The 20,692-nt window shown below is 43.4% G+C and overlaps 1 protein-coding gene across 2 annotated transcripts in view; it reads left to right on the forward strand.

The window, feature by feature from the left end:
* SPRED2 (sprouty related EVH1 domain containing 2) overlaps window positions 1-20,692 on the forward strand; it is a 256,129-nt gene that overhangs the window by 146,777 nt on the left and 88,660 nt on the right. For both annotated transcript variants that reach the window (XM_085612517.1, XM_085612516.1), the window contains one exon: window positions 12,818-12,986. In XM_085612517.1, the coding sequence (XP_085468643.1) occupies window positions 12,818-12,986 (169 nt within the window). The remainder of the gene's footprint in view (window positions 1-12,817; window positions 12,987-20,692) is intronic.

A 20,692-nucleotide genomic window follows, 5' to 3' on the forward strand; every position in this document is an offset into this window, starting at 1 on the left:
ACCCATAGTGCTCACAAAACGAGATCTAGCCAACTCAAGCTCACTGCGACAGTTTAGCAACCTTTTTTGGTGAAAAAATCAGCACTATTGTTACTGGGCTTCAAACATTTCCGTAGGGGAAAAAGCTATATCCCATGAAGTAGCAACCTTGACTGATTGTGTGGGAGGGGTGTTCTGTGTAGGAAAACAGACTGGTGAAGGAACTGTTAAATTGAGTCTCTTGTATCCCTTTGAGCCTCCATCCGAGGAGGAATTTGGCGGGCTCGCCTTGGGTGTCTCCTCGGGCTCCCAACTGGACCCCCTTCCACATACAATCTGGGAGGAATTTGCCTTAGAACTTTTCCCCAGACTCCGGCAGATTTGCAATCAATCGTTATCCAACGGGGTTGTACCATCGGGCTGGAAACAGGCCGTGGTTACACCACTCTTGAAGAAGGCCACTCTTGACCCAACCTGCCTGGGTAGTTATCGGCCCATCTCTCTCCTACCCTACCCAGTGAAGATCTTCGAACGTCTGGTCAGCAAATCTGTCAGTATTCTTAGAACGTAACAACCGTCTGGCGGATGTACAATTTGGTTTCCGTCCAGAACACGGAACAGAGTCTGCTTTGGTGACCGTGATGGATGATCTTAGTTTGTTGGCAGACAGGGTACAATCGGCAATACTTATTTTGCTTGACCTGTCTGCCGCTTTCGATGTGGTTAACCATGGCATTTTGCTGACCCGTTTAGAGGAGGTAGGATCAAAACCAGTCCAGGGCAGTGCCCACTACTCCTATCTATCTGGCAGGTGCCAGGCAGTGGCTCTTCAACTGTTCCAATCAGCCTTCACTAACATCTGTCATGGGGTTCCACAAGGATCTGCCATCAGCCCAATTTTATTTAACATTTACTTGAGCCCACTGATCAATACTATTCGGGCTCACAATGTAAAATTGGTAAACTATGCTGATGACACCCAGATCATTCTATCTCTTGATGGAACCCAACCTAATGCCTTGGAGGATTTTCATGCTTGCATGCACGACACTGCGCAGTGGTTAAGAAATAATTCTCTACAATTTAATTTGGATAAGACTGAAATTTTACACTGCGCAGTTGGGAAGGTGCCTCTGCCTCTTCCTCACAATTTTGGGCCTCTTGGTACATTTACTCCCTTGGCGCTGGCTAAGACGGTGCGAAACTTGGGAGTCATGTTCAATGCCAACTTGTCACTGGAGACGCAAGTGAATAAGACGGTGGGATGCTGTTTTGGTCTTATTTGAGCATTGAGAAAGATCCTTCCGTTGCTTCCCAGCTCGGTCAGAGCCTTGATAGTATGAGGCGTTATTTTAAGCAGACTTGACGACTGCAAAGCCTTACTGTTGGAGTCCCCCAAGTATCTGATCCAGGGACTGCAACGTGTTCCGAATACGGCAGCGAAATTAGCTATGTCTAGACCATGCGGCTTTTATGCCTCAATGTGTCTAGCTGGGCTACACTGGCTCCTGGTACAGTAAAGAATATATTTCAAATCCCTATGTAAGGGGTTTAGGGCTGTACATGGATTCAGTCCTAAGCTGCTACAGAAGAAATAGGTCTCGTACACTCCCACCCGGAGCCTCCAATCTTTAAGGTCTCCAGGTTCAACAGAGTCAGATTGGGAGGAAGAACTTTTAGTATTTTCACCGCGAAACTATGGAATGAACTGCCACTTGAAATCAGCAATGCAGTACCTTGTCCTTGTTTAGAAAAGCATCAAGACGTGGCTGTTCCCCCAAAAACTGATCCTGTCGTGTCTGAGTACTGCCCATTTTAGGTTCTGTCATCCTTGCTTTTTACGTTGGTCTGTGTTCACATATCTTTAGCCCCAGGGTACCTGTAGGGTGCTTGTTGCGCTCTATAAATGCTATATACAATACAATACAATGTGGCATTGCAGCACGCAAGGCGGAGTGAGGTCCCGGATGTTGTGTCAGGAGCCACTGCGAATCTGGAAGTGGGTGGCCAGGCAGAATATATTCCTGGCTGCCATTCACCTGGCGGGGTCCCCGAATGCTACAATGGCAAACTGGGCAGGTATTGGGCTATGAGTGGTGTCTTCATCCCTACTTTTTAGATTGGCACATGGCATCTTCAATTCTTAGGTACACCGTGGCAAGATCCTTTTGCCACCACAGAGGAAACAGTTTCAGCAGTCCTGCATGTTAGTTTTCTCCAAGGAACTCATCAGGAAACACATTCCGGCTTGAATTTCACCAGTGCCTCTTCTGCCTGGTTCTGCATTTGAGCCTCAACAAAAAGCACCTCCATGTGGACAGATAGAGTGGCTGTGTGTTTGAGTTGCTGACTGAAGTGGTTGATGTCATCTTTGCGGCCAGGTTTCCTCTCCATGAAGTCAGCCTATGTTTGGACAAATTGGTTGCTTGGTGTGTTGCTCATAATACTGACCACCTTGCAAGCTAAACTTTTGTAATTTACTCTTTTGTTAATGTACCAAGGCCATTAAGTGGGCCTGGTGACAGGTTTTTTTGTCTTTTCTGTGTTTACCTGACCGACCATCTTTAAGTCACCTGTTGTGATGCATTTTTTTTTAAAGGTATGACTCGCGTATTTCCCTTCCAACATTTGCTTTGCCTCAGTGGGACATGAACTTGTTTGTGACATTTCTCATGAACACACCGTTTGAGCCTATGCACGGCTATTCCTTCTGGTCTTTGACACTATAAACAATCTTCCTCATTGCCATTAAATCTGCTTGTGGATGAGTGAACTACAGGTGCTTTCGATGTGCTCTCCTTCCACCTCCTTCTTTTTGGGCAGCTTGGTCCTGAGGCCCCGAGCAGCCTTTCTGACAAAAGTTGTGATAATCTTCCAGGTTGTCCAGTTGATCACTCTGCCAGCATTTTTTGCCCTGTCTTGGCCATTGAAAGAGTAAGAGAAGCTCCATCATCTTGACCTGAAGAGGGTGCTAAGCTTTTACATTGACCGCGCAAAGTTCCAATTGCGTAGATATCCAGCTCTTTGTGTGATTTTCAGAAGAAAGGTAAAGTGGTACAAAGGCAGACCTTGTCATAGTACATGCTAGCTAAGAAGGAACCCCCAGAAGGCCTGCATGTGCATTCCACCAAGGTTATGGCCAGTGTGCCTATTCTGGTCATCAGTTAGGCTTAAAATGTGGTCATCAGTGTATATGGTCATGAAACACCACTGCCTTGAAATCCAGTTCAGCAGACAGTCACCTCACCACTTGGTTTTGCTTGACTTTGGTCAGAGTTCACTCTTAAGTCTCTCCACCTTAGTAGGTAAAGCTATGGTGTATATTCTAAAGGTGCGGAATTTGCGGTTAGAAGTATCCGTCAGAAGAAAAAATTACCAGTGGAACCTCCATCTAACTACTGATTCCCGCTAAGTGCCACTGTTATTGCCCTCCAAACTAGCTCCTACTTCTGTCCCTGCCTCACCAATACAGCGTGGTGTTGCAGCCGGAGTGTGTCTAGATTGGTCATGAAAAAAGGCAGTGTTCCAAAAAACTGCATTTGGGCTTGTCCGCGCAAAGAGAACGAGTGGCACAGCAACAGGCGCATCGGAATCTTCCACACAGCAACACCAGTGCATTATTGTTGTGTCCCCGATCTCCATGACAGTGAAAGGGCTCAAAATGTTATCTTAAGGGGGAAGGCACAGTGTGGAAATGCTAAATCAAGGTATCCTGTCTGAAGGCAGAGAAGAGAATGCGAAGACGGAAGCAGTTCAGCGTGGACATGAGCATAGTGTAGTGAGATGATATGTCAGCATGTGCAACTGTGTGAACAGTTTCCTGATTAATTGAAAAATCTGCCACGTTAGCTTCAGTAGTGACTAGAGTGTAGAAATGTATGATTAAATCAGTTTATAGAATCGTTTTGGAAGACTTGGCAAGGGACAAGGTTAGGATTGAACAGCCTTTGAGTAAGTGTTTGCCCAGAATTGGAAAGTGTGGATTTTTCTCTCGTCCTTGCACCCTTGCAGTCCTTGTAACAGAAGTGTTTTGCAATGGAGAACTAAAGCGATACGACTGCACCACAGACTTGGATTGTTAATGTCCACCATCTGGAATTTCCCAATGCCTAAAACCTATGATGCGTTTTATAATCGATGTGCTGTTCGACGAGGGGTGATGCACCATCCGCGATACCCGCAAAGAAACCAGGCAACAGTTTTATTGGTTTTAGACGTGACTTGGAGATGCCAGTAAAATATACACTCCTCAGAACATGGAACGGGTCTGCAAGAACTGATGAGTGGCATATGACTAAGTTTACACATACCAGCCCTCGGAAATGTCAGTGCTGCGTGGGACAAAACCTGATTGGAATTGCGCGAGGAAGGGCGGTATAAAGGCAACGCGTTTCAAAGTGCAATTGAGTCACTATTATTTTGCGACTGTATCGTTTCTGTTCCTTGGAGATTAAAGTATGATGGTTGCCAGGGCACATCGCTCTTGGAAAGGCAAGATAACCCTTTCAACTAACAATGAATACTTTATGGAGCGAGCTATTTAAAGTCTGCACTGATAGAGAAAGGATACCTTCGCAATCTAGTTCAATTTACACCCCTTTCTTTGCAGTTCAGAATGCTGCTTGGCTGGAGAAAAACTTGCATTATATCCACGACAAGTATTTTTTCACTGTTGTAGGATTATTCATTGATAAAAATGTCATCAGGATGTTTCGGACTGGTGGATCCCAGAATAGCCAAAATTTCATGTGTTCCAGTGTCCTGATGTCCCTTCGGGAAATAAAACGTTGCAGAAGTGTGGCGTCGCCCATCCCGGATAGCATCTTTAATTTTTGATGCAGGAAATGCAGATTAGGGCAGGAAGTCCTGTTATCCTCCCACTGTTTTCACAGAATATGTTTTAGATTGATCTGTATTCTGCAAGAAAGAACCATTGACTCTCAATATAACCTCGGTTGGAACAAGCTTCAGAGTGGCATTAAGGGCCTCTAAATTAGGTCACATGTCAGTCAGGAGCATTTAAAGTATACACGTTTTAATTCCTAATTTAAAACCGAGCTTGAAGTGCTGAATTATGCTCCACTTTACTGACTATTTTAAGCAGCCCTCGTTGTTTTCCCTTCTTTAGGGAAGATCCTCTGAGCAGCCCTTCCCCTACCCCCAAGTGCCGGTTTCTCTCCGGATTCAAAGTTCGACCTCCTTCATACTTACCTCCGATTTCTTTTTTGTGTTTTATTTTTTGTTTGGGATTTCTCACCTAAACTTGCCCACCAATGGTTTTCTTTGTTATTAATTCCTCTATTTTCAGTCTTTTTTTTTTAATCCGGTAATTTTTTTTAACCAAAGGGACTCATTTTTTTTGCAGTTGAATTGCATTTTTCCTCCTTGCCATCCTCTTTTCCCTGAACTGTTTTCCGTTCATGGTCACTGTGCAAACGGGAAATGTATAACTGTGGCCCAAAAGTGTTTATTTTTTATACCTTTTTCATTTATACCCATTTTTCTTTGGAAGTTTTTGGGCGATGTTTTTTTATTTTTTTTATTTATCTTCTGGACATGGGATTAGATACCAGCTCTGTGAGGCTTTTCGCATTTCTTTCTTTTTACCATTGTGGCAATTCTCAAAAATGGATTTCGGTGTTTTTCAGATTTGGTATTCATCAACTTAGTTTTCTACTAAACCACATATTAGAGTTTTGCAAGCCACCCTCTTCGCCATATTTTGGAGTGTATGATTGGAAGGGTAAACTTGAAATGTGTGTTTCGTTTCTTCGTGTTGTTAGTCACTTAGACATATGTAGTTGAAGGGGATAAAAGAAGAGGCAGATATATTATCAGCAAATACTGCGATGTATTGATGTGACCTCAATCTGAGGGATTTTTACGAATATATAAAAATTAGGCATGTGCTCAGGTTAGACTTGGATGCAATGTTTTTCATTTCCGCAGCCCATTAGACCCCCTGTGCGGGAGTGCAGGTGGAAAGAAGGCAATCTGCACACACAGATGGGTTTTGATGGATTTATCGGCTGCTACTTTGGAGATGCCAAAAAGAGCAAGCAGGTGGAGTTGAGCCATGGTTCTGCTGGAGAGGAGAGAAGGAGAGATTTTAGCAGAGCCTAAATAGATTTGTGTTAACTGCTTAGTTGCAGGCAGTAGTAGACATAAATGTATTTGGTGAACTCTTAATTGTGTTTATAGCGGTAAACAGCGTTTACCACGCATGCTAAACACATGCCATAACAACGCGGTCGTTAGAACGACCGCGTTGTTATTTTGCATACCGTTACAACACAAGTCGGAACAACGACTTGCATAAGGGGGCAGAAGGTGTTTGACTTAAAATCCAACACCTTCACTAGTGTCCGCACAGACTGGAGTTGAAATAGTAAATTATACTATTCCAACATCCAGCGCCCCCTAATGCAAGTCGTTGTTACGGTATGCGAAATAACGCGGTCGTTGTAACAACCGCGTTGTTATGGCATGTGTGGTAAACGCATGCAAAAAAAGATCACATATTTGTTTATAGCTAAAGTGAAATTTAAATGCTGGACATAAATGTACACAGACTGAGGTTGTTCGGTCCACATGGCTAGAGTTTCTCGTTGGACTTACCTGGATCTACATTGGATATTGTAACTAAGCTCCAATGAAGGCATGCCGAAGATCTAGCTGTATCTGAAGATACCCAGATAATGCAAAATATGTCTGCTTTGTTACGGGTACCATACCATGATGATTCAGTCACCCATGCAAGCTAGCAATATTTGCTGGAGTGTAATGGACATCAACATGACATCTGAAATATAAATGTACTATTAATTATTACAAAATTCAAGCAAATCTGAATATCATTATTTAATATTATACATGAATGTTGTGCAGTCTTGTTATGGACGCAGGTCAAAACGGGAAGGAGAGAATAGATCATGGAGAAAGAGAGTAAGATGAAAAATATTTTGAGCGGATCAGATCCAAGTATATATGTGACAACTATGTATACCTGACTTTCTAGATTTGACATAGAGACAGCTATAGCTCTATAAGTAAATGGTGTCTGGATTAGTCTTCTTTATGTATTGGACTGTTAAATTGTCATTCATATGTTGCTTTCACCTACCACAACATACAGTGCATCATTCCACTTCAGCCATTGGCACTATTGCACTGAGACTGAAAATCCACACATCCACCTAAAAAGTAGTAATCATCTCCAGGAAACAGTTGGTCCAAGCACTCCTTTTGCTTTTCTTTAATGTATTCATTTATTTTGCTTTGGCCCACGGGCCATAGACTTGCAATAAAAAAAAAATGCAGGCTTGCCAAAGCCAGGGTTTTTGACTCTGAGAATGCATGTTCTGTTTGCCCTGGCCTGTTGGAGCTATTTTACTTTTGAGTGTGTTTTTTAGGTTGAACTAGACAGGGCATGCACTGTCTCTTCGAGTCCTGCTGTTGCACACAAGTGTTTCAAGTCCATCCCATTTCTTACCAGTGCTTTTCATTTGTCTGTCAGTGTCCTTTGAAAATCCTTGCTTGCTAGTGCTCAGTCCTGCCTTTGTCCCTCCTTTCTCTCTTCTGTTCCTCCCACAGAGCAAGGACTTAGTACTATCTCATTCCGCTATTGGTCTTTATCTGTTCTTTGGGTTATTTGTTTTCTTGGTTTCCTGCTCTGTTACTGTTTGTCTGTTTTAGGTTCAGCACCCTAGCTATTTTCATTCAAATATAGCATTCTTCCTCCCACCTCCTCGTAATGTCACAGTTGTGTTACTGCTGCCTCCCCCATTATGGCTTCCATCAGTTGCTTGTATTTTTTTTAATTGGGCTTTTTGCACTTTTTGATCCCCTCTGTCAGTTGGGCTTCTTCTAGTAGGATATTTGCTTGGTTTGGGCGTCCTTTTAAGGGGGATTGGGCTTGTTTTATATGTATGGCCTGCAAAGGGTTTACATCCAGCCTCCTCTCTTTACTGGCTTTTCATTGGTTCCCATGCGGGCCACTTACTTCACCTTCAATTCTAGTGGCTGTAGCATATTTTCTTGCATTGGCCAATGCTTGTTTACAGTGGCTTATAATGTATTGGAGCGCTTACCATGTGGCCACTTAAACTATTTGTTTACATTTGGCATGGCAAATGCAGTGATTCTCCCAGAATCGAATGTTTAGTCGACTGGAGACTCAAACCCTACTCCTCAGCTCCAAAGCCAGCAGCTCTAGCTGTTACGCCATATGATGTTCCGTTCTCCGTAATGCTGCTTTTAGCAGATGTAGACATTTTAAGTCCGGCGTCGGATGATGGCCTTCAGTAATTGCCTTTTTAAAAACATTAATATTGTGATTCACCCAGAATCGCAGGATGTTAAGCTGCTCCGAAACCGGATTGCTCAGCTCCAGAGTCGGCAGCTCTGGCCGTGACACCACTGGACTGGTGCCTGCTCCATAAAATTGTTTACAATGGCGGTAATTAAACTACTGTTTCAGGCAGTGGAACAAGTGTTTCGGGCACACGCAGCACTAATTTTCTAGTTTGACCTCAGAGACCTCTACTGGTATGTTAAGAGTCCAGGGGCAAACTATAAGATGAAGCTTCTATTCTTTGCAGGGATGTGTATGCTTACGAGTTAAGCATGTTCAAGTAAAAGTCAGTTCTCCTTTGCGATGAAGACTTACGTAGGTGTTAAAGTATGGCCTTCTCAACCTCACACAGCAATTCCACTCCACAACCATGTGCGAGTGCAGAAATACTGAATCGTTGCACTCTGGGTAAAGTATGTAATCCTTTCTCACGCACATGATGTATTTTGGGTGCACAACAGCGCCCTGAGCCTTAACGCACAACTGTCTCCCAATCAGTCTACTAAAATATACCACAACACAGTGGTGCCCCATGCACTCTCATACAACATGTCACTTATATGACCATAACTTACTAAATGTTGAGAAGACAAAAGTAGTACATTAAGTCCGGTATTCAGATGCCACAAGCAAAGTACGAGATAAAACTATGCTGTGTCAGGGGTAACCAAAGCATTAATGTACTCGCCACTAATAGCTTCAGCACTCCTGTGACTGCCACCCAGGTGTGGAAGACCGTTTAAGAACACACATTGGGATTCAAGTTACTATATGAAATATATTCCAAGGAGTAGCACAGTAAATGTGCAATCACATGCTCTTGCCTGTATTATGGCACTGTCACAATGCGGTCAAGGACACTACATGCTGCTGTACGTCACAACAGTATTTGCCTGTTCTTTTTGCTGTCGAATATCCTCCTCCCCACGCTCCAAGTCTCACCCCCGGAATATGTAGACGCTTGTTAATGCTCATACCTGTTCCAAAGATAATTACATTAAAGTCTGAGTGAAGGCTCTCCGCCATCTTGGTACAGTAGGAGCGAAGTATAATTAATGCCAGAGGTGGCAGCGAGTTTCTGGACACGGGCACAGTGTGCCAAGGGAGTTTTAATTTTTACGGCAAGCCAAACTATCGGTGCTGTCGGCGCTGCTCCGTTTGGTATGAGAATTGCACACTGATCAATGCTGTTAGGTGTGGATAGTATAATTGGTAGAAGTCTGTTTTTGACAGTTTCGTACTCAGTGGTATGGTGGTCTCCGTGTCCCATGATTCAACTTGCATTTGACTATGTCAATGATGCTAATTTTATGGGATGTGGAAAATTGAACATTATTATTATTAGTTTTGCAGTTTTATATAGCGCAAACTTCCACTGCATTCAAAACCAAAACACATACGTAAAGCACATTGTCATTTACAACGCCAATAGCTGTAACTCTTGGAAATGCGAGACCTATTGCATTGCAAATGCTTGGTCTTCATTGGTAACATCTTGTCTTATTTGTATAGATCCAAGAGGAATTTAACAAACAGACTTTATAACAAAAAAAATGAGATTCGAAATTCCTAAAAATTGTTTACGGTGTAATAATGAGTGCTCTTACGTGCTTGAGAACTCCCTTCCTCAATCCTCTCAACCTTCTGCAGTGGCTTGTCAGACCAGACTCACTATTTTGATGGTAGACTCGCATTGTTTTATTTTTAACAAGAGTATGAGATTATCTTGCCTTCCTTTCATGTGCATGTATCCCCTTGTTTCAAGCACACTGGATAAACACTGATTGGAGTGCAGTAGCATATTCAATAAAACCGTATATATTTTTTTTTATATATACGTGGGTGGTTCTTTAACGCTGCACTCTTCTCTCTGAAACCTTCTGTCAGTGTGCGGAAAGGCTAGCTCAGTGAGTTGAACTTTCAACTCTGACAAGGTGGAGATCGACGACTCACAAATGCAAGTCCTGGCAAGCCCAACCAGCCACCAGCCTCCACCCTCCCAAATGTTAGTAATTAGGGACTAGTGACATTTGCTATTTACAGTGCATGAAGTGCAATATTAAAAATGAGCTTTGGCAATGCCAATAGGTCTGGCTTTAAAGGAATGTTCTGTGGTAATGTGAAGAACTGCAGGTATAATAGATATGTATTTGTGTGGAAGCAAAGGATTGTAAAGCAATATTGTTGTAGGTTAAAAGGTCAGGTGCCAGTTTCACTATCCAACCAGACCTAAAAATGCATGTAGGTAAAGGACTGCTCTGCTACCATCTGTGGTGCTGCCACAGGAAACAAGCATTTGCAATGCAATAGGTCTCGCATTTGCGAGAGTTTAAGCTATTTGCATTGTAAATGGCAATGCCTTCTATTTGTTTTAAAAATCCTCACATAAATAAAAGGCATTGTCATTTACAATGCCAACTGCTCAAACGCTCGTAAATGCGAGACCTATTGCATTGCAAATGCTTGTTATTTTTTGTTGCAACACATTTTATTGCGGTTTTTGTTACTCACTAGGTCAGCAAAAGTGACAGCATACATTATACAGGCCCATATTCATACAAATAGTATGGACAGTTAAGCTACAATGGTGTATCAAAAAAGGTATAGAGTTATCAATGATGCATCTTGAAAGAGCCAAATCGTGTGAGCAAAATATAAGGACTGAGTTGAATAGCGCAGTAGGAATATGTGCGGGGGGGAAGTGGGAAAAGAGAGTCATTTAACAGGTAACCAAATATAAAACCTCGACAAACAGATCATTGCTGGGGTGACATTACAGATCAGGATGAGCCGCCAGGAAGGTGTAGGGGAGGAGGACGTGGTTGGGTGTACTAGGCTTCCACACTGCAGAGCAGCACGTGGGTCGTGGCAGACCTACAAAACAGGGCTCCCTCCTTGGGGTCCATCCACTCACCCCTCGTTGGAGGATTCCTCACCAAGTTGGGAGAGCAATCGGGCATCAATAGCAATAAGTAGGCCGCCCTATAATATAATTTCCCATGCCTATTTGTGCTCCAGGATGCAATGGCATTTCTGTACCTCTAGTTTCAGCAGGGCACCCTTGCATTTGGACCACTTGAATCCCTCACATCTCCACCCCTTTACAGCGGGGTCTGTGTAGGACTTCCAAAACATGGATAGCTGCCTGCAAACCAGGAGCAATGCCAGATCTGCAAACTTACTTGTGAGTAGCTGCTGGGGTTCTCTCTAATGTTCTGGTCGGTGGCCACATTAATGGTCAAATTACTGTGTCCCAGTAAACTGCAAGGTTCGGGCAGTCCCAAACCATATGACAAAAAGAGACCCCGGTCGACCAGCTCACAAGCCTCTCAACTGCCGGGTGGATCCGGCCACACAATGCAGCGTGGCTCAGCAGCAGTCCCAGCTGTCACGGGAGACCGGTGACAGGAAAAACCAAGCTCTCGGCATCGCGCAAAGGCAGGCGCTTGTTTATACTTGCATCGCAAATAAACATGCGGCTTCCTTTGCCAAAGCCGAATGAGACAACCCTTCTCACTACAAGGCCGGCTTCAAAGAGCCTCTAATCGCAAGCGAAAGCGCGCCATGCGTGCGCCGCGACCCGTAGGCGTGCACATCACCTGTACTCTGTACGCGCGTGCACATATCCTGGCCCCCTTCAGCACAGAAACCCACAACAATAGATCTCGCCAAGGGGAGCTGCGCATGCGCTGCGTCGCTAGGCGAGACCTAAAAATGGCGTGTGCCCCTAAATGTTCGAACTTGGGCAGATGGATAAATAAACAAAATAATCACAGCTGGTGGAGGTCGTGCACTTTTTTTGTGGAAGCACACAACTTTTGACCAATCAAAAGAAGCTCACCATGTGGGTGGAGTCAAAGCCCCTCTCTAGTGATGAACATATAATTGACAGCTGCGCTGTCAAGCCAGACCATACCAAGTTATTGTTGTATGTATTCCGAACTCTGGCAAGGAGGGTGAAGAAGGGAGGCTGAAGCGATGAGTGGACGTGAGATCCCTCAGAGTGGTTGTTGCCAGCCAGAGAGCCGTGATCCTTTCAGAGATGCTGAATAGGTCTGCTTCTTTTTCGTAAATGCTGATAACTGCATATTTAAAGTTTAAGGAGGCTGGGATCTTTCACGCTGCTAAAAACTGCTCTCTCTTTACCTGTTGCATCTCTGTTCTTTTTCTCTCTTCCCATATCACAATCTCGCGTCTCGTACTTTCTTCCTTGAAAACTGTATTTTTTGTTTGTTGAGCGTGAAGCAGTCTTAATTTGCCTCTGTAAGCTTTTGTTCAACAGGTTTGTAGGTTGTGCTATGGTTCATGTTCTTTGAAGACTAGATTATCTGCAATGAAGTTTGGAACATGGCGCGCATTGATGCATTGTGTGTGTGTATGTAAATATATTCACATTCTGTCCAGTCCCTTCGGGTCACCGACCTGATAATGTTTACTGAAAGTCCAGGACGCACTTATCCTTACATTTTTGTTTCTACGTTCCAGGTGGTATTGGAATGCTATTTAAAGAAGGACCTCACCTACACAAAAGCAACTCCAACTTTTCATCACTGGAAGGTCGACAACAGGAAGTTTGGGCTCACGTTTCAAAGTCCTGCCGATGCACGAGCGTTTGACAGGGGAGTAAGAAAAGCCATCGAAGACCTTACAGAAGGTAGCGCCATTTAAGCTCCGCATCCCGTCCGCTCTTTCTGGGGGGCTGGTGAGCATCCTTTGCGGTCTTGCTTGACTGTGCTGGATTCGAGACACCCCTTATTAGTCTCTCAGTTGAACTCAAACGAAGACTGTGCTTGTTCAGAATTAAATTCGCATTTGGCCGTGGGCCAGCGCTGCGTGCTTGAAGGCTATGCTACTGGGCTTTTATATATAACCCATTTGACTCCATTATCTTCGATTGTGGGCATAACTTTTAAGCTTAGGACTGCACTGAGAAACTGCATGTCTTCTAGGGCTGCATCTTAAAAACAGCATTTCAATTGTGATAGTTTCTGCGGGATTGTTCGGCTGCTTCGTACATGATTTCACAGTACTCTTGATGACTTTTCTGCATTGGATACGCAAGAGCCACGTGCATTTAAATCACAGAAGAGAGAATAGCCTGTTTTTAATGTTTAAATGTGTTGTAGATTCTTATATTTTGGTTATCTCTTAGGCACGAAGCATATTTTAGAATCTGAATAGGGATTGGCTGGCATCCCTGAGGGTTTTTATTTTATGATTCGGTTTTACGTTACTGGATGTGAAAGGTAGTCTTGGAAAATAAACTCTATGCTTAAAAATGTGCTTGGGACTATGTGGCATGCGCAACTGAGTGGAAGCGGTTAATCATAAGAGCTGGTCTGGTTAAAACGGCCTTTTATACATCAAGACTAGCATTAAACCTTTTGTTCAGTGTTTACAGCACATTCTTAAAAGCGCAAATTCGGACATCTTCAACACTTCAAGTGATATACTACTCGAAAGGTTGTATACGGCACTCCTAACAACAATAGAAAGACCACTTCAAAATAAGATCATTAGAAAAAAATCGGTTGACTTATTTTAGAATGATCATAGGTAGGATTGAAAGACCGTAAGGAATAGGCACATTCCTCATCAGCCAAATTAAGATAACTTCATACATTTAAGTCGGGAGAATTTGCAGGGGTCCCCACCTGGCCCCCCATTTTTTAGGTCGTGCCTAGCGTAGCACGCATGCGCTGCCCGACTTTATGTAAGGGCTTTCAGAAAGCTCACCTCGCGCTTGTGCATGTGCTTTTTGTTTTGTCCCAGGTTATTGACCTTTGCGTGCTTCTTTTTAACAAAGGCAGCACGCAATTGGCCAAACGCTCTTTTTGTCCCACCCATGTTCATGCCCACGGCCTAATGCTTGCGGTTACGCGCAGCAGCAGCATATGTTTCCAATCATCGTGCCCAGACGCAGGTGCGATAATTGGAAACATATGCTGCTGCTGCGCGTAACCGCGCGCGCACACCAGCAGATCCTGCATATTGTTTTTTTTAGCTATGAAAGACATTTGTGCCGTTTTCTATGAAAGCACATCTCAATGCGCAGTTATTACCCATGATACTTTGCAGCTGAAATGCTTGTAATTCAAATAGAGAGTCACGCCGGCGCTCTTGTCTGTCTGTCTCCCTATAGGTTGCTGCCGCTTGTTTTACAGTGCTCATATTGAACCGTATGTTGTATAAATCATGCAAATGTGTTTCTTGTTACTGCGTGTGACTGCCATATCAAATATACATAATATGCATATGCCCCGAGGACGCTGTGCTTTGTGAACTGTCTGCAGCGTGCGAATTTAATATATCACGCTTTGAGGCGCTGTCACTCAATTGGCTGCGCTTCAAGCCTCCAAAATGTAGTTCCGTGAAAATGGTGGCTGACGACGTCACAGTAGTATGCGGAATATGTGCTCGAATCAAGGCGACTATTGCCCAGCTTTCAGAGTTTGTTAAATTAAGCACCAGTATCTAAAACGCATCTTATTCAATTCTTAAAAACGACTCAAGGGTGGTGTCCTCTGACCTTCTAGAGTTGGGAACTGCAATGCTTTATGCTTGTTTATTTTCATCAATGCAACATAACAGATCATTTTTTAATTAATATGTATCGTCACGGCGCTGCTGTCACGGTTGTTTGATCGATAACCACAAACTGTATTGAACTACTTTTGCCTAAGTATTGTGTGCTTTGACTCACACTAAACGAAGTCTAATCTGCTGAATAAACGGCGACGTGGTATTAATACACAGTGCGTCTCGAGACCAGGTGCCCCTTTGATTCCTAGCAGAGATGGGTCCGGCTCGCATACACTGTGTTTGGTAGCTGTTTGGGTTGCGTGTGTGCCTTCGGCTTTTGATTAAAACCGGAAATGCCTAGAAGGCTGGCAATCCACATACAGCCTCCAGGGACATATCCTCTTTCCCTGCACCAACAAAACCAGCATTGGCAATGCCAATAGATCTCGACGCATGTGCGAGAGTTAGAGCTGTTGGTGTTGTAAATGATAATGTCTTTTGGAGTGGAGCGGATGTCATGTGTACATTGGACTTGTGGTTGGATTGCAATTGTTAGTTGTGGAATTGTGTGGTGTGGTGTGGAGTGGATTTGTGTAGTGGAATTATGTGACAATGGTGGATAGATGGGGTGAGAGCTGCACAGAACAGATAGTCAGAAAGACAGAGAGGTATAGATACTTGGTGCATAAAGGGCTGACTGAACTCCAGATAGAGGAGCAGAAAGAGTGTGAGAAGGACAGACGGAGTTAGCAAGAGAGGAGAGCATTATAAAAGAAAGAATGATACCCAAAGGAAGGACAAAGGGTGACATAAAAAGAGAAACGAGAGAGATAAAGAGCAAGATCTTGTGTGTGTGTGTATGTGCTTGAGCGAGAGATAGAGGAATCTAGAGAGAGAATGAGTGAAAATGAGAGAGCAGGAATAGATCGTATGTGTTAGAATGAGAGTGACCACAGGAGAGATTAAAAGAAATAGCGAATGAGTGCCTGATAAGAGAAAAAAATCTAAATTGAGGAAAATAAATGGAAACCAGGGTGAAAAAGCAAAGGAGTGAAGGGAAGAAAGTGTAAACTGACTGAGAAAATGTGAACGGATGTTCTTTAAGGTGAAAAAGAGTATGTTTGAGAACTAAAAGGTTAGGTAATGCTAGAAATTAAATGTATAAAGACAAGAAAAGAAGGACAGAACATATGAAAGAGGGAATGGAATGTTAAGGGGGGCACATAGATATTAGCAAAATTAAAACCATTTATAAAAAGCGAAAAATATATGTGCAACGTAGAAGCCAGCTGACTACCAAGTAATCTGAAAGGAACACAAACAAAATGCAGAAGACCTATGCAGCATCTCATGTACAACATTTAGGTGAAAAGGAAACCAAGCATTCAATAAACTTAGAAAAAAGTACAATGACTCACCTGGTGCTGGCCGTGCCAGAGCACTTTTTTGTTGTGGCAGATGGGGCAGGGCCACACGGACATTGGTAGAAGAGTTTGAGGGGTCAAACAACACTAGATACAGCTGGAGGAAGTCGGGAGAGGGCTAAGAACACTGTAGAATCAACACAAGAGGGAGTGGGAAGGGACCAAAGAAGCAACTCCACACAGGAGGGGGTGGGAAGGATGGAATCAGCAACACAATGCGGGAGGGAGCAGAAGGGGCGGAGCAACAGCAACATTGTGAGGGGCAGGGCATGCAACAACAATGGCAAGCTGCAATGAACATGCAAGCAAAGATGACGAATCAAGTAAAGAATGCATGAGCAGCAGAAGGACACAGTACAACAAGGAAGCAGTACTTGGGCCAAGCTCTAAGGGAGTAACAAACGCAAAGAAAAAAGTGAAGCTGGAACCAGCTGACCCAAGAGAAGCTAGGAAATGAGTGCTGATGAAGCCAACCAATTGTAAGCAATTGGATCACTCTGTCTTGCAAGTGGCAGCCATTACTTTGTCTCAGGCGAGACCTTAAAATGCAAAAACGGTGATTGTTTTAAAAAAATATATTATTGCAACTCTGCTTGTTCCTCTAAGCTGGGAAGATAGAGATCCTAGGACAGCATAATTTTCGTTGATGCCATTTTTAAAAAGAAAAACATGCTTTCTTGCACAGCACTTTTTTCCTATTTTTCCCGCAAAAACCTACATTTTGGGCATTTTCTTGGCACCCTCCAGAGGAATCTACAAAACTTGGGTACCTTTGGAATCCTGAAGATGTTGGGCAAAAAAAGGACAGGAATTTGACGTAAATACTTTTTTGGGGGTGGGGGAGTTAGGAAGGGTTAACCATGAGCTACCCCTAACATCCCAAAACGTATTCAACACCAGGGAACAGCCGTAACAGTCAAGAGGTTAGCTAGGCCTCCACAAATACCCCATTTCCTCTAATTAGAACACATTTCTGGCCGCCCTCTAGGCCTCCCTACAGGGTGATGTGGAGACACACGAAACTGCTGACCTTCTGCTTACACCTGTAGGGTAACCTCCGCAAACCCCATTATGCTGCAATCAGTAATGTAATTTTATGTACTGGGTTGATTGCCATTTATAGGCTGATTGTGGGTTACTGGGGTCGGGTCAGGACTGTTTGTGGTTGCGGCACATTCCTTCCCTTTTCTATACCCTATTGTAGATTGCAAAAATTGATATGCACTGAATAAGTTTGTCATTACAATACAGTATTACGGGCTGGATTACACAGGCAAATTGGATCATTGCCATTTAACCACAGTACCCCCTGCTTGAAATTGCTCTTGCCTGGAAACACTCGACCCTTGACGGACATGCTTGTATGATTGTCGCATTGTATCAGCGCCCAGCTCCATTCCAGAACTGGGTTATACTTACACTGTGATTCACTGTGTCCTGATATTATAATGTTTCATACATATAAAAGCTTTAATAAACCGATCAACAACAACAAAAAAGTCAAGAGGTTAAACATGTTTTAGGTTAAAGGTAATTTAGTGGAACTAGGAAACAGGAGCAGCATCATTCCTGCTCAGCCCACTCTTTCTAACTACCAACCCAGCCTTTTAGTGGCAGCCCAATGTTCTGTGACCTCCTAAGGCATTCCACAAACAACACATTAAAACATATTTCCTTGTCTTACAAAATAGTAACACAAACAGAACAAAAAAAAGGACTGGGAAGACAGTTAACTTTTTCAGATGATGGCAAATACATTTTCTCTGCAGTTTCCCACCATCCACCTGGTAAAATAATGTCCCAACTTCACATAGCCCAACCAGTGCAGAGACCATGAAGTATGGAAATGTTCTTCCCGGTCATCTTTGGTTAGATGGTGTAGCTTATATTTGAATGCTATTCGCACAATTCAGCAATGCGAAATTGCATCTCCGCTCTGAAGACATGAAACCTGGCCACTTACAGAAGTTGTGGCATGCAACAGCTTCACCACTCTTGTGAGTCCACAGCCAAAGAGCAATGTACAAAACTTTCCCATCCAAGATCACCGCGGTTTGCCAATACCAAAAGAATGTGTTCCTCCCAACTGAATGGTTGTGAGCACCTGGCTACAAAAACATCTCACTCTACTTGCCGAAGCATGGGAACAAAATCCACTCATAACGGAGTTAAATCAACATAATGTATGGCTCAACACCTTGTAACAGTTTTAGAAGTTTGTCAACATTAATCAAATTCTGCAAAACAGAAATATTTAACATTTCGATAAAAACAATATGACTGCTGTTTATAACGAGTAAAAACCTTTGACTGTGCACTTCGCTATAGGTTCATTATTTCTCATATGAGTGAGAAAAAGCTGATGCAATGTTGAAGAAAATGACACTTTTCGTGATGGCTACATATTAAAGAGTTCTAAAGCAACCAAGCACAGTAAGGCAAAATCATTTTGAATTGAAGAATATCCTTGTATTATATATGCACTCAAAAATAATGCTGTGCGATGTACTCTTTGAATGTAGAGACAAAATGTAAGGCATCCTTCCCTGACACTACATTTTACCATAGTGATGCTAAGGTGAAACTATGCCAGATCCTAAAAAATACAGATCATGACCAGCTAAGAGCATCAATGACAAAGACCACCCGACTTTATTTATAAAGGAGGGGAAAGCAGGAATGCTGCGATATGGGCTAAAATAATCACAAACTTAATTTATCCCTCCACGAATGTGGAATCAGTTGCTCTCTTGAGCTGGTGGAGAGGGTACCAACACTTATTTTTCCTGATCAGAAATTTTTCCGAGAGGTGAAAAACACAGAGGGAGGAAGGAGGAAGGAGGAAGAGAAAGACGGAAAACCCGCTACCCAGGGAGAAAGAAAACTGCAAGAGTGAGCTAAAGGGGAAGGGGTGTTGGGTATTGAATTAAAGATCCCTAAAATGAATTGAAGATTAGGCAGGCTTGATTTTTGGTGCCCTAACATTTGATAGCGCCGGCCGCTGACTTCCAAGCATAGTTTGGGCACCGGCACTTATTCATTTTACAAATGTATGTAGATAATTGTTCACGAAAGAGGTGAGCGTAACCCAAGCGGAAGAAAGTAGCGAGGAAGGACAATGGAATTATTTTGCGGTGGTAACTGGGGAACTATCGAGCAAATCTCGCAGAATCAAAAGGGGACGAATCGACTGATAGGAGACAGGAATACTGGGTTGTATCAATTTCTAAATGATTTTAATGGACACTATACTTTATATAAATGACTGTGTCCAGCATTATTGAACAACACTTTTAAACTGCAAGAGACTTTATAAGTGGAGTTCACGAAATAATTACCTCATAATGCATAGATGATTCTTCATTTACAATAACGCTGGAACAGTTTGGGTGGATGATAACAATATTGCTGAATGAAGAGCCATAACAATTAAAAAGGAAGAAATACTAGGAACCTCTCCGTAACAGCAGTAAACTATCGGACAAACCTTTGGGGTGTTGTGATTGGAAGTTCAACACCAAATAATTTGCTTCAAGCTTGACCTTGCTAATGACGTGGGCATTGAGGTCGAAATGACTGTAGGTCTTCATTCAGTTTACTCTCGCAAGTGAGTTGAGGACCTCCCTTGCTCTAACTTTGACGTGGTCTAACTCTGTTTAACCATGGGGGTGAGACACTTGACTAGAGCGTGCGAGGAACCTTTGCACAGAGACGGCCAGTGTGAGGACTTTGGCACGCCTGGACCATGTCAGCAGACCGGGGCTTATGGACCGAGAATGTCAGGAGCTTCCAGCACACCACCAAGCAGTTTGAGGTGCCTGGGACACACGGACAGTCTGAAGAGATTGGGGTGTATGTACAGTTTGTTTAACAATGTTATTGCAGAAGATCAGATAGTGTGACAAGGGCATGAGAACACTGACTGACATGCACGTCCTGGGGCACATTCAGAGTGCCTGCAACTGGGGAAATAAGTAAAGATGATATGGGAACCTTCTTACAGTTGAACTGACTGTGCGAAGAGGGGAAGTCAGGTGGACTGGACTAACAGTGGCAGAGACCTGGTCCACATAGGCAGAGACTGGAAGCAGGGGAGTATGGGAAGAGAGTGTAAGGAACTTGAAGAGCATGGATGGTGTGAGGCACACAAGCCACACTTGAAGACAGTGCGAGTACCACTGGAGCTGCATAGGGTATATAAACGGTGGAGGAGCGTGGGTACACAGTGTGGAGAACACAGGGTATAGACAGACTGTGTGAAGAAGTTGGGCCATATAGTGCCAGTAGGCTAGAGCACATGGGCAGTTTGAGCAGGTTTGGATTCATGGGCAGTGTAAAGAGTTTGGGGTGTATGGAAGAACAAGAGATAGGATGAAGTGAAGGGGGCTCAGTGACACATAGCACAATTGTTTCG

Source organism: Triturus cristatus, chromosome 6 (genome assembly GCF_964204655.1).
Source record: "Triturus cristatus chromosome 6, aTriCri1.1, whole genome shotgun sequence".
Classification (NCBI taxonomy): Eukaryota; Metazoa; Chordata; class Amphibia; order Caudata; family Salamandridae; genus Triturus; species Triturus cristatus.